Genomic DNA, 15,026 nt, shown 5'->3' on the forward strand with positions numbered 1-15,026 from the left:
GGTATGTAAGAAATAAAATTAGTTGAAACTCCAAAATTTCCAATAACGTAGGTACCACCCCACACTTAGCAGGTTGGTTAATATGACATCAAAGGAAAGTAATATATATTGGAGGGGATGTGGCAAAATTGGGAAACTAATGCACTGCTGGTGGAGTATCGAATTGGTCCAACCATTCTGGAAGCCAATTTGGAACTATGCCCAAAGGGCTTTAAAAGACTGCTGTAAAGGAGGAATTTTGCAAAGAGAGGCAAAAGGCCACAGAATGTTGTGAACCTATGTAGTAAGAGGAGAACCCATTTAGAATGCTGGAAAGAGGAGAGGGCTGAGTGTTCTAACTTCCAGCCAGAGGGAGTTGGAGGTGTACCTCTGGAACAAAAACTTATCCCTGAGCCAGCTCTGATCTCTTGCCAAACCTCTGAGCCATTCCTGTGAGTGGTTCTGCCAAGACCTGAATCCTGTTAAAGCTGCCAAGATTGCCTCAGGGAGACCATAGCTCTCTGAGGTGGACCGGGTTGCTTGGGGCTCCATAATTTTCTACACCAAACTACTTCTACCCTAAAGACTTGAATAGCTGTTTAGGTTTAGTTTAGGAATAGACAAATAGTAAAGATTTCTATAGAAAAACAGGAAAAGAACAAACAAGTCACAGCCACTGACTTAAGAACATGTTTAATAAACTATCCACACAGATGAACTTTTTATCGAGACAGTTTACCTGCAAAAAGCTTATTAACTTGCTTATAGACATTTTATTCTAAAAGCATATGGGTATTTATTGAAGATCAACTCTTTTCATGTACCTCAAAACTTCAAATTGTTTTGTACAATGTGTATCTTGCAATTACTTTTGTTGGAATTGTTCCATGTTACTCAAATTTGATCTAAAAACAAATTTTTGTCATTGGAAATTTCATAATGACATGGGCATTGTGCAGAGATGACAGGGACTCTGTACACCTTAACTCAGGCAGGCTGTGAACAGGGAAATTCCCTTTCCCCTTCCTGTCCTTGTGACTTCTGAGGCAAAGACCATTATCCTTGGACATCCTTTAGATTGAGTGAGAAAAAGAGCAGGCCACACTTTGATTGCCTAGAGAATCTCAGGCTGAACCCCCACCCACCAAATGTCTGAGTGCAAGAAGTCATGTTCACACTCTTGTCAAGGATACAAAAACCCCTGAACTGGGGCATCCAGCGAGCAACCCCCGATAGTTGTTCCATTCATGCTGCCCTGCCGTGTCATGGTGGGCAACCCCCCAGGGTTGTTCCACTCATGCTGTCTTGCTGGCCGTTAATCCTATCTTACTAATAAATCTTCCTTTTTACTTTTAAGCTAAGTTTGGAGTACTCTCATTCTTGAGAAAGGTTTCCTTCCCAAACCCAGGGGTTCATCATTTGCACCCCTATAACAATAACAGTACATTGGATACTATTCACTTGCAAAAGAAATAGTTTCTATTTTCCAAAATGTATATGTGATAATTGTCTTAAAAGTTTTGTTCAATATTTACAAAAATTTGTCTTTGCTAGAGATTGTATTTAATCAAAAAATCTACCTTTTAATTGAAAGGGGATGTAATGGTTCAGTAACCAAATAGTATGTTATAATTTGGGAATATTTGTACTTTTGTATATGCATTAATTGTTGTACTATTGTTTGTTGAAAAGCTTTTATCTGGTGAAAAATCTGGTGTACTCACACTGTGAAATTTGATCAAATTAAGATAAGGAAATTGATCACATTTTGAGTGAGAAACTTTCAATTGGCTAAAACATTTCCACATGGATTGTGAGCCATGAGTTTAAGTTTTTTTTTTAATTTTGTTTTTGTATTCACTAGAGATCATTTGACTTTTTATCATTTTCTTCTTTCCTTTTTTCATTTTATTTTTCCTACTCTTTTCCCTATATTTTTAGTACTGATGTACATTGAAATCAGTATTGAGATTTTGATGTTGTAGGTTAAGCTCATTTTATACATTGGCCCTATATGTTTACCCAAAAGCTTAAGGATGTAGGAACCTGCAAGCATTTGGTAAATTTCATGGGACTGGTAGGAATTATGGTGTCTTGATTTCAGAAGAAGGCATAGCAACAGAGCCATTACACCTTGCCAGAAAGCCCAAGATCTAAAAAAGATCTGAAATCCATATGAGATGGATGCATATTGGTGGCTAAGGTGTTGGAGGTAAAAGGATGCAGTGCTTTGACAGCCTCAACCACAGGACAGCCTCATACCAAGGTTCCAACAAATATCTCAATGTGGCTGGCATCTTGGACCACCCCTAAAATTCAACATGAAATCAGACAGGGAAATAAGATTTCCCTTTCACCACAAACTAGTCCCTTGTTTCGCTTTAGAAGCTTGACAGCTTCCTACAGCCTTGACTTCCAATGGGTAAAATGCTATATTATTAGAAACATAACAGTTCAGGCTTGTGGAACATATATTTCAGATTAATTCGGGCCTACTCATGATTATAACTCATTTTTCAGACTTAAATTTTTTATTATTATTCTTTTGACTTAGAATCTTTCAAGTGCAAGATTTCATTTCATATTTGATATATTTAAAAAATTAATTTTATTCCTACAGTTACTATTTTGACCCTTTTTTGAGATTTTCCTTTTTTCCTTTTGATCTTTTTCTCCTTTTATTCTCTTTGAATTTTTAAGTTTTTTCTTAAATTACTCACTCAAATCATCATTTTTTTCTTTTAATACAAAAGGGGAATATGTAGCAGTCCAGATATACATTAATCTTGATATTATTTTAAGGGTGCTCAAAAAACTGACTCTTGTACTGCTTATGATTGATTTCTGTAATCTTGAGTTAAACTGAACCTCAGCCTTGCTAAATTCCTGGCCCTTCCCTAAAGCTACACTCAGGAAGACTGGCCAGTTATCTGGGTCTCCTCATTTTACCAATAACAATCAATTAACATATGTACCAAGACCTTAGGCCATATGGATTCCTGATGTAGGCATTAGCTCTATCTGTTGTTTTAGTTCCAACAGTTTGTATCTAGTAATGATTACCTCATGGTGCCAATGTAGCAGACCACTTGTCTTTTCCCTTCCCCCTATACTGTTGTAACCCCAATAAAAATAGCAGTTGTGGAACCTAGAAAGAGATAGAATTAAAAATCCAGACCCCTGTATGACACTATAGTGAAACAGGCTTGTCTGTAGGAATTCCTAATATACAGACCTTTGGTTTCCAGACCTGCCCGCCTAATCTGAAGGAATTCTTACCTTGAAGACCTCCCCCATCCCGCCCCCTGCTGCCTAATAACCCTTAAAAACCCAGCTCTGCACAGCTCGGGGTCCCACATCAGCCTTTAGATGTGAGACCCTTAGCTTAAGCTAAGATAATAAAGTCCTTTTGCATATTGCATTGATGGTTTTCAGACTCATTTTTGGGATCGACACTCTGGGCACTTCACAGTATGTCAGCTAAGGGTTAAGCTCTAAACCATGGAAGCTCTTGGCCATCAGAGCTCTGAACCATGGAAGCTCTCTACTATCAGAGCACCATTCCAGTGAAGGTCTTTTCCACCAGAGCTTGCTCGCTGTCTGACTACCTTATGCCAGAACTTTCTATGTCTGCGTGTCTTTCTTCTTGTCTTATGCTCTCTTCCATTAGTCCTTAACCCATAACCCATTTTCTCTCGGTCCCTGGTTCCCCTTTCTGAGTGTCCAACCCACCAGGAACCTTCGTGGAGCCACTGGATGGCTTCAATTTCCTAGGTAGAGAGAGAAGAGAGAGCAGCCCCAGCTTAGCCAGAGAAAGAGGACACTTTGTTGTTTAAAGTCAATTTGGAGGGGCTTGAGTTAGATCCTTTAGAAACAGGGACTCACCTACAAACCACACACCTAATTTCCTTCCCTACTGTTTCCTGAATAAACGTTGTTAACCTGAAACGCAGTCAAAGAGGATTTGTACTGGCCTAAGCTAGAAAGCATCGCTATATTTGCTTTTTGGCCTTAAAGAGACATCCCTGCCAGGCTGGGTTATGCCAAATCCCAGCCAACCACCATTACTAATAAAGCAGGATCTCTCTTTTACTTAATAGTGCCTGCCCTTTCATCCAGCCATACCACTACTGGGTTTGTAACCCAAAGAGATAATAGGGAAAAATACTTGTACAAAAATGACTGCATTCTTTGTGGTGGCAAAAAAAAATTGGAAAATGAGGGGAAACCCTTCGATTGGGGAATGGCTGAACAAATTGTGGTATCTGTTCATGATGGAATATTATTGTGCTCAAAGGAATAATGAACTGGAGGAATTCCATGTGAACTGGAAAGACCTCCAGGAATTGATGCAGAGAGAAAGGAGCAGATCCAGGAGAACATCATACACAAGAGATTGATACACTGTGACATAACTTTACATAAAAGACTTCTCTACTAGCAGCAATGCAATGACCCAGGACAACTCTGAGGGACTTAAGAGAAAATATGCTCTCCAAATCCAGAGAAAGAACGGTGGGAGTAGAAATGCAGAAGAAAAACATTTTCTTGATCACATGGTTCTATGGGGATATGATTGGGGATATAGACTCTCAATGATCACTCTATAGCAAATATTAATAATATGGAAATAGGTCTTGATCAATGATGCATGTAAAACCCAGGTGAATTGTTTGTTGGCTATGGGAGGGGGGATGGAGAGGGAGGGAAAGAACATGAATCATGTAACCATGGAAAAATATTCTAAATTAAATACATAAAAATAAATGCATAAACAAACAGACAAATAAATAAAAGAGGGCAAAAAAGAGAGAGAACTCTGAATGGTGCAATGACCAGTTATGCATTTAGAGGACCTCTGAAAAAGCATGGTATCTGACTCTTGACTGAGATATGTTATAAGGGAATTAGAGAAAGTTAAGCCATAGACATAAGTTAGCTGGATAGCTGACAGAGAAAGTGCTGAAGGTTCCAATCATGGAATAGTGAGGGAAGGAGATTTTTGTGAGAGATGGTCTCTGGATGAAATTGATGTCAGTTAGATGCTTTCTTAGATGCTGGAAGTGAAGAGCCCAGAAAAGTAATTGTCTCCTGACAAAAACCATCTACCCTGGGAAAGATCAGGTTGAGCAGTGATCTGGTCTGGTTGGTGGACATACAAGACCAGTTCAACTCCTTGACTTTACTCCTTTGTGGATTTACTTGCTTTATCCTGGTTCCTGGATAGCTGTGAACATCGCTGGAACAGAAGTGGACCCTGCAGTGAGACTTTCGTTCTCTCTTAACCTTACAAACTGGACTTGTCAGCCTGAAATTAGAGCCAGTGTAGTTTTTGTCCCACCACCTGAACTTACCCATTAGATAAGTAGGTTTAGATTGATCATTCCTTCAATACCTAACCCTTAAACTTTTAATAAACTGTTTTACTTTACTTCCTGTGCCTTCCTCAAACCCCAAGAAAGGACCCACAGAAAGATAACCTTCAAACCTTGTCTGTCCCCAGCTGACATTCATCAACCAATTTGTTTTTACCCAATTCCCACATCCCATAAGTAGGTTCTCAGTTATCCTGTGTATCCTGTCGCTTGTGGGTATGTGAGTGTGTCCTGGCTATGTGTGTCACCCTTGTGTTACACTGTGAATAAGTTATATATTTGGGCAGGAACATCATCTGGATTCATTTTACTTAACCGAGCTTACTTATTTTAAGTTTTGTTTTTCCTATTTTTTTTCATTCACATGATAGTTTGAATCTTGGTAGAGTTAATAATAGAAATGTCAAAAAAAGTGGAGGCCTTTACACACATTAAAAAAAATGAAGCAGGGTATAGAAAACTTAGAAGAAAATACATGCAACAAAACAGTTTGGAAAGAAACACATAGAAGTTATAAATGTATGTTCCTATGTATTTTTATGTGAAATAGAAATTCAAACTAATAAAACATCCTTTTTTTGCCTTCCATGGGTAAAGTGGGAAAACCATGTGATTTTTTTGTATGCTTCAATTGAAAATAATTTGAAAAATACAAAGAATGCCTTCAGCCCATAGTCCAAAACAAAGAAACAAAAAGATTAATCTGAGCATAATAACAACTACCCATTAGCCAGTAGGAAAAGATTTATGATGATATGAGACACCAGACAATTTAACAACTATGTCAATCTCTTTATAAGAGCAGAGATAGGCTTGAAAAATATTTTCCTTCTCTGTGTACCATCCTTCAAGGGCTCCTCACTGACTTCTCCATCTAGCTTGTCCTCAGAGACCCCTAAGTTTATGTAATACTCGTCCTTCCCTTCAAATAAATCCAATTTCCAGAAGTGCTGCCTGACCATGTTCTCTGCAAATCCCCTTGGTCAGACTAGAGGACATCTACAAGTTCCCTCAGACACCAAACCTGCTTCCTAAGAATGCTGTTATTTTACCTGAATAGAATTTTCTACCGAAAAAATTCTACCCCAAAAATCTATTTAGCACTGACTGTGCTACACAGACAGTATGACTATGAGTTGAGTATAAGAGGGTGATCATGGGACTTTGTGCCTCTCTCTGTAGAGTATGGTTGTGCCCATTATCATCTTAGGAGGACAGAGAACAGCACATGATTAAGCCTTAGTAACTGAGTTGTCTGCAACTAATTGAGATTTTTTTTTTAATCTTCCTTTTGAACTTCTCTGAGATATTGAGGTTATTGCTTAGATAAATGGGTTGTTTGGGAGACAGACACTACTGAGAAAAGTCATATAGATGAGTGAATTAAATATCAAGGAGACCCCAATTCCAGAAAGACTCACCTCATTAGGTAGAATGCCCCTGAGTCATGCTAGCAATCACTAGGATTGGGCAATGCAGTTCCTGACCAGCAGAAGTCCATGAGGGTGACTGACAGCTATGGCTGCTTCTAGGATGGGGACTAAAGTAAACCCAGGCTGATTAGAAACAGAACTAGGAGGAATTAAACTGGGTTTAAAAAAGCCAGCAAGAGAAGCAGGAGGCTCTCTGGTCTCTCTTTTCTTCCTGCTCTGAAACTGCTTTCTCTTTTTTCTTGGCCAGCAACACTGGCCTTACCAGTGATTTCTAGGAAGCAGCTACTTTCTGGGACACAGGGCCGGGACTGCTGAGGTGGCGACAGCACTGGGAAGCTGGAGTCAAAGAGATGAAGTTTGGAGAATTTCCTTAGCCTGCTCCTGCTTTCTCTCTCTCCTTTATATATATCATTCAATAATCAACCTCTAAGATTAGTTTAAATCATGACACACACACAGACACAGAGATATATATATGTCTATAAATGCCTGTATATGTATGTGTACACATATATCTCCATGTATTTATAGATGTATGCATATTTACACATGTAGAGAGTTCTATATCTATCTATGAAGTTCTGTATCTGTGTTGTGAAATAAACAGAGCTGATGTTGATTAACGAGGAAACTATTTCCCTTGTCAACTTTTAACACATATAAGTAGATAGAAGTGATATGAATTATTGCTTCAGTCACTTGTGTTTTAATAATAGTAAGAAGGGGGCTAGCATTGAACCATGTGAATATGAGTAAAACATCCAGAGGGCACCATCACCAAGAATGTGTGTGAAATAGCATAAGACTGAAGAGGCTTTGAAAGGTGCTGGGGAAGATGAGGGAGGGCCGTGAATGACAGAAGATATTGTAGGTAATCTTAGACATGATAGGAGTTGTTGAATGGGGCTGACATTGTCAGAGCTGCATGTTAGGAACATCAAATTGATAGTTGAGTGGAAGATGGACTAGAGTTGGGGGAGCCTGGTGGCAGGCAGACTCACCAGCAATGATTGCAGTGGTCCATGAGTGAAGGCAGAAGAGTCTGTCACAGAGGAGTAGCTATATGAATAGACAGAAAGATACTCATAGGAAAGAAGTTAGAAAAGACAGGAACTGGCACCAGACTGGATATATAGAGGGAAGGCAAGTGATGAGTGGAATCATCAAATGGAAGGAGGTCAAGTGGCTTCCTCCTTTTCCACTCTTCTCACACTGAATTTTCCTCCTTATGCTCTATGGGCCAGCTACACTGGCTGGTTTTTTTGGTCCTTGTACACAATAATTTCTCAATTCCATGCGTTTGAAGTGGCTGCCCCCATGCCTAGAATGTTATAGTCTCTTAGTTTGCTTCCTTTCTTTTAAAATTTGACTCCAAACTTTTTTGGTGTGGGACTTTCCTGGTCCCCAAAGCTGCTTAAGATTTCCTACCTAAGATTATTACCTCTTTATTTAGTGTGAAAGCTGGAGCTTTAGTTGTTATTTTGTGATAAATTGTTAATTTGGTTCTGACACTTTTCCACAACTAAATCCCATCATTCCCCAGTAGAGGAGTTGGTTCGTAACTAGAATGAGGCAAAAGGAAGAAAGAATATCATCTTCCATTTTCCCGCCTGGCAAATGCACAATATTCCCACCAAAGAAAAGTGTTAGAACAGAATATTGGAGTAATATGCCCTCCATACCTTTTTTCTTTTTGGTTAGCATTCAGTTTCCAAGGAATTGAATTGAAGTTTGATATTTCCCTTGATTTTATTGGTCTACACCTGTGTTACTAGCATATTCTTCAGCAAGGGATACCCCTCTAACTCTGTATATATTTTCTGTGTTTTTCTGGTCATAGGAAGGTCCACTATGTTTACACAAGCTCAATAAATATCCCAAATAGTCATCATGACTTCCCAGCAATGGGAACCTGGGAAGGTGTGCAAGGCAAGATGTAAATAGGGGTGAGGGAGAGAAGAAGAAAGGAGAGAATTTCTTCATGAAAGATACCAAAACCCTCAGTCCAAGGACATGGTGGCATAGACTATGGAATCTATAGGTTTCTCCTTGGAGTGTATTTGCTTCTTTTTCATGTTTCTTATGTTCAGCTGAGTAAAAGTCACTATTTGGGGGTCTTCAGCCATGGCGACCTGAAGGAGAAATACAAGGGTGAGGGAACAGTGAGGGACACTGGGACAGGCATTCTTAATCTTTTTATGTGTTGTGAATTCTTGGCAGGCCATCTGGTGAGACCTATAAATGTCTCTGTTTCATGCCTTTGATTATATGAAATGAACTTCCTAGGATGATCAAGGAAGTGAATGATATGGAAGTTAATTCATTTAAATACTTAAAAAAGCTCAAGGATCCCCTGTTCACACTCCCTGGACTTGGTGAGCAAAATATGTAACAGATAAGCGATTATCAGGTAGTCTAAGCCTGTGCCTAGAAACTATGGGAAAAGGTTAGGGTCAAAGATGACAAACTCCTCTACACGGAGTACAGGATGGGGCTAACTCACCATTCTTTCCCTTGGTCTCTCATTGGCCACTTCTGCATCTGAAGTGGAAAGAAGTTTCATCAATCATCCAGATGCCAACACTAGGACCTATTTCCTGGTCAGATGACTCAGTCTCCAGTCCCCTCTCTCATTCCCATGACTGTGCCCCATTTCTGATCCTATAACTTACATAGGGTTTCCTCTTTGGAGGCCTCAAGGTGTTGAGATGGGGATACTGTCTGGGGAAGACAAGGACAGCAAAGGCACCTGTAGGAAGACAGGGAGGAAAAGGACAAAAAATGCAGGTTACTCTGGGAGTTTCTTTGAACATCTCCTTTCCAGGCACCCTATCCAGTAGAGAGGTCAGGGTTTCATCAGAAGGAAGACTCTGAGGAGTATTAAAATAGGAACTGAGTCTTCTTACCTCCTAGGACTGTCTCCCAGAAAGGCTCCTGGAGAGAGACATGGCAAGGAAAACAATATCAGGAAAGTTCCCAAAGGAGGCAGTTGAGTCTTAAGTCCTCATTCATCTCTTTATTCCATCAGACTCTTAAGGATTTCACTCTTCTTTCCCTCACTTACCCATAGGGCTGGATGGGTGGCAGAGGAATGCCAACAGGGCAACACAGAGGAGGAGGATGGAGACAAAACTGAGGGTGATGATCATGCTTCTGGGCACTGAAGCTGGGGTCGGGGAGAGAGGAGTCTTCATGAATCATTGCCTTGAGGGGATCCTCATCTTGCCCCTGCAATTGTCCCTTTATTTTCTCCTATCTCCCTTCAGAATTCCCATATCACCACCAGCATCCAACATTTTGGTACAAGCACTGCTTATAAAGGGCTCATGCCTTTGAATTAAGGTAAGAAACTCCAAAACCAGGAGGGATAAATGTGGGTCATGGGGAGTTATGAATGAAATCTTCCTTTCTAGCCCACATCCTTTTCCTCCTGCCCCAGGATCAAGGGCAATGTCCATGTCTTTGTTGCCTCTTATCCTCCATCTCTGGACAAGAGGTAAGATCACAGGTTCCTTTATCTATAGGGAGTGAAGGAAAGAGTGGTTGTTGTCATCCCCTAGTAGGTCCTGCATGTTTCTTTCTCTCACCTCTGACAATTAGCTCCTGAGGGTCACTGTGCTGTGTCCAGAAACTGCCATTGGTGCTGGGCTGGTAACTGCATGTGTAAATGCCAGAATGCTTGGGGGTCACATGAGTCAAGAAGAACTGGGCTCCATCTTGAATGATATCTGTGCATTGCAGGATTTTGTCATATCCCTCCTTGTACAGAAGAAACCCAGTACTCCAAGAGGGCCCATGACACAGGAGGGTCACATTGGTTCCTGATACCACCTCTGGGCTTGGCCAGACCGAGAGGGAAGCCTTGGGGAATGCATCTACAAATACAATAATAGGTCAGAGATTCTCAAAGACCCTTCCACAAAAGGGTAGAGGGGGCAAGAAGGACATGGGCTCCAAGTATTCCCTGCCCATTTACTTCTATTCTCATTTGGCTCTCAATATTTTTTGATCAAAGTCTCTTTCACTTGAGAACCATGGATTGTAAACCTGAAACTCTGGGTCTACTGGGAAAAATGAGGTTATTCCTACTCTAGTCCTTCTCTCTGGATCTTGGAGTGGTACCAGACCTGGCCAATCATTTTCCCCAAATCCTTCACACACATAGGGATGGACCCTACAATTTCTGCCTCAGGATAATAAAGAGACACAAACAACATATCCTTTCCTGGGCTGCCTCTCAATTGGAATACCCAACCCTCTACTTTACAGCCTACAGACCATGACACATTCCAGCTGTCATTTGGATTTCCAGGCCTCACTAGGCTCAGATACTTCTGATGGAACTCTCCTCTCATGGTAGAGGCAGCTCTAGTTACTAGCATCCTGATCCCCCACAAAGAGGAAAAGAAAGTCATGAGATACCAGCTGGACTCTGGTTAATGAGACTTTAATGGACTCATTAAGGATTGAAGCGTTCCTGTCTAAGAGAGTTAATATCACACCAGATTGAAAGTCCAGGGGGCTGCCAGAATTAGTCATATGTGTCCCAGCCTCAATCTAAAGCCAGTGAGGGCTAAAAGGAAAGGTTTGGGGAGAGATCCTGTTAGAGGAAGAACCCTGAATTGGGAGTCAGGACACTTGAGTCAAGTCTCTGCTCTTCTCCTGGATCCCAGTGTGACCATGGCCATGGGCCCTGCCTGAACCTCAGTTTTTCCATCGGTAAAAGAGGGAATTGGACTAGATTTTTCAGCCCTTTCCTATTCTAAAGACCCAGGAATCTAAGGAGACTTTCTCATTCATGGAACCTCACCCCACTTAGAGTCTCATGTATCTGATGGCTCATGGGAGGGAGGATCATTTCCCCTCCCTTTTCATTTGGCATGTCACAGACTGGCTCAGTGCTGAGCCTATAACCAGGGTTCAGGTCATGGTTGTGGAAGAATTCCTGAGCCCAATTATATACCCTGTTATTCTCTTGTATGACTCTGTTCAAGTCTTTCCCTCTTCATGGTACCATTTTACTCATTGGTAATGTGGGAGTTTGGCTTCGAGAGCCTCCAAGGAATCTTTTAGCACTGAGGCATTGTGACTTTGATATTAACCCCTAGCCCAGGATTGGCCATTACCTTTCCTGCTAGTATTCTAGATCAGAGTAGAATCTTATCTTCTAAGACTCCTGAGCACTGACAGGACATTGAGGCAGAGCTGGCAGTATGGACACTATGTCCTAAACTCTATGGGGCCTCTGTCCTGCAGAGGCCAGAAGCATCATACTCACAGTTCTTCTGGGGTTCAAACACAAGCCTCACCTGGCACCAGTAATTCCAGGACGTCACTCATCTCTGATACTCTAGGAGAGGCACTCTGTTCCATATAAGCACACCTATAGCTTCCATTATCCTCAGGGCTCACAGAAGAGAGGAGGAAGCAAGTCTGGGACTCTGCTGAGAACTGTCTCTTTAAGGGTTTCCACATTCCATCCTTCCACAGAGTGAATTTCCATTTTTTAACAGAAGACAGCTTGGATCTTGAGCACCAGAGAGTGATATTGGTCCCTGGGGCCACCACTGGGCCAGGCAGGGCCCACAGAGCAGGTTTAGGGAAAAGTCCTAAGAGGAAAATGGCAGGAAAATCAAGAGGAACTCTCACTGATAGGTCTCCTTTCTTAACCCCTTAGTGATAGGGGAATGGCAGTCTATACTCTATTGTTCCTTTTATGTTGGGGGCCTGATCTGCCCTGGGAACACCACCCCCCTCTCCTGGAGTCCCAATGGAGCCCATGTGGAACAAAAGGATATCCAAGGGTCTGCTTCACTCTCCTCCCAAAATATCCCTTCAGAATTCCCAGGATTTTATGCTATTCCTAAAGATCTGTGGACCACAGTGAGGAGGAGGGATGGACTTGGGCACTTGGAAGGTTTCCATATCTAGTAACCAAGCATAGTCAGCTCTAGGATCTGGAGGGGATGGGAACTTCTATGGGACGTTCTTTTGTTGAAGTAAGTACAACTGCAGGTGCCAGGGTACTTGGATGTATGGGGAATCTAAGGATGTATGGGGTATTCTTAGATGAATATAGGAAAGGCATCCCAGGCATGGAGAACTGTGTGAGCAAAGGAAGAATGGGGCATGATGGATACTTAAGCCATTTGTGTAGGCTGAAGGGAAAACGGTGAGCACAGAAGGGAACAATGGGAGAACCAATTGGACATGGTGGTGCCCATTTGGGCTTTCAAAGGCAGAAAAAGAAATCTGGGTAAAGTCTGCTGAGCCAAAGGAAATATCAGGAGTACACCTTCTCTAAGAGGCTGATGTATATCATCCTAGAGGAGTAGCTTAGCTCTCATGGCTGGGTCACCAGGGAACACTAACTCAAATGGGAAAGAACTCTGGGCTTGGAGGTGGGAGATTTGGGTTACCATCCTGGTCCTGACACTAAATAACCAGATGATCTACTCAAGTAACCTTTCCTCCCTTCCAGAACTCAGTTTCCCCATCTGTAAAAGGTAAATCGTGGTGTATGTGTTCTCCTCATAGATTTATCAAAGGAAAAAATTTCTGGACACTATTTACACTCTCTAGCTAGGAAGTGTCTGAGCCCGGATTTGAACCTAGGACCTTTCATCTCTAGGCCTGGCTCTCAATCCACTGAGCCACCCAGCTGCCCCTTTTTTTTTTTTTATCCTGGGACTCCATTCTAGGAGCATAGGGCCACAACCAGTAGGCAATGGGACACACAGTCACTCAGGGTCACCCAGCTAGTTTTTACAGGGTGGCTGGGTGGCTCAGTGGATTGAGAGCTAGGCCTAGAGCCTGGAGGTCCTAGGTTCAAGTCCGGCCTCGGACACTTCCAGCTGTGTGACCTTGGGCAAGTCACTTGACCCCTATTGCCCACCCTTACCACTCCTGGGGCAAGGAGGGTCCCTAGCCCGGATGAAAAAGGAGGAGGGTTGGGCGTGGGGCTAGCAACCCCACCCTATAAAAACTACATCTGCTAAAGAAACTGCAACCTAAAGTAGGGGTAGCTGGGCTAGCTCAGTGGATTGAGAGCAAGGCCTAGAGACAAAAGGTCCTAGGTTCAAATCCGGGCTCAGACACTTCCCAGCTGGGTGACCCTGAGCGACTGTGTGACCCATTGCCTACTGGTTGTGGCCCTATGCTCCTAGAATGGAGTCCCAGGATAAAAAAAAAATTTACACTCTCAAAATGGAAGTAGTGGAGTCAATCTTAATGAGACCTTGAGGATATGGGGGTATTTAGTGATGGAGGTAGTAAAATCTTGTCTTTTGCTCTCCTAGTACCCTATTGTCTAGAGAAGTATCTTGGGCTGATCTCTCAGGACTTGCATCCCTTGATACATAGTTTGATACAAGCATTGCCTCACCACCCAGCACCAGGAACAGGGGTTTATTGGGCTCTGACCATGAGGTTCCCAGCCTATAGTGGTGGCAGCTATAGATTCCTTTATTAATCATTTCATCCACATTCTTGAGCATAAACTGTGCCAGCCCCTGGGATGCATTTTTCTCTTCCATGAACTTTCCATCCTTCCATAGCTGGAATCTGTCACTGTGCACTTGGCCCTGGCACCCGAGGGTCACATTTCCTTCATAGTAGACCAGAGGACTTGGGACAGCCAATAGGGTAGGCCTGGTAAGAGTGCCTGAGAAGGAAAGCAAGTCCAGCTTTCCAGGAATTCCTCTGGCCCCTGTGTCTCTTTCAGTTCTGAATCCCCAAACCCCCTCCAAGAGTATCTCCATCCACTCATACTGATTATCTATGTTTTCCTCCCTGATCATTGTGGGAAAGACTCTATGGGCTGAGCTTGGACAAAGAGAAGGAGGAGCACAAAAGAGTGCTGGGGACAACTTACCCATCTGTGCCCTAATCACCCCATCCAGACACAGACCTGTAAGGAAAGATCATGTTATAGGTGACTCCTTTCCAGTCCAGGCTAATCCCACCCTGAACTCTTGAACCCTGACCATCTAATTTTCTTTGGTCAGAACTTAGAGAAAGAGCCCTTTGGCCAAATAGTGTGGTTTTTCTCTTCCCAAAAAGGTTCTGGCTCCTTCTAGGGTCCCTCTGGGTCCTTCAGAGTTGGCCACTTTGTTACAATGTCCCTCCCTCCCTCCCCAATCTTGACCCTGGAAACTCACCAATGGAGAATAGGAATGTGACTGTTGGGTTCATGGTGGGTCTTCAGCTGTGTCCCGAACCACCCAGGTTCAACTATGTA

General features: G+C 42.3%; 2 protein-coding genes across 2 annotated transcripts in view; one reads left to right on the top strand and one right to left on the bottom strand.

Annotated features, from left to right (window-relative positions):
• LOC123239943 (leukocyte immunoglobulin-like receptor subfamily B member 2) overlaps positions 1–15,026 on the top strand; it is a 54,200-nt gene that overhangs the window by 36,968 nt on the left and 2,206 nt on the right. The window lies entirely within an intron of this gene.
• Positions 8,540–14,980, bottom strand: LOC123239941 (osteoclast-associated immunoglobulin-like receptor). The gene is made up of 10 exons (XM_044667266.1): positions 14,947–14,980; positions 14,661–14,696; positions 14,172–14,450; positions 12,097–12,396; positions 10,375–10,662; positions 9,852–9,947; positions 9,694–9,721; positions 9,460–9,536; positions 9,291–9,328; positions 8,540–8,919 (listed from the first exon to the last, which is right to left on the bottom strand). Exons 1-10 carry the CDS (start codon positions 14,978–14,980, stop codon positions 8,788–8,790), a joined length of 1,308 nt encoding a protein of 435 aa, XP_044523201.1. The 3' UTR covers positions 8,540–8,787.

This window comes from Gracilinanus agilis, chromosome 3 (genome assembly GCF_016433145.1).
Source record: "Gracilinanus agilis isolate LMUSP501 chromosome 3, AgileGrace, whole genome shotgun sequence".
Classification (NCBI taxonomy): Eukaryota; Metazoa; Chordata; class Mammalia; order Didelphimorphia; family Didelphidae; genus Gracilinanus; species Gracilinanus agilis.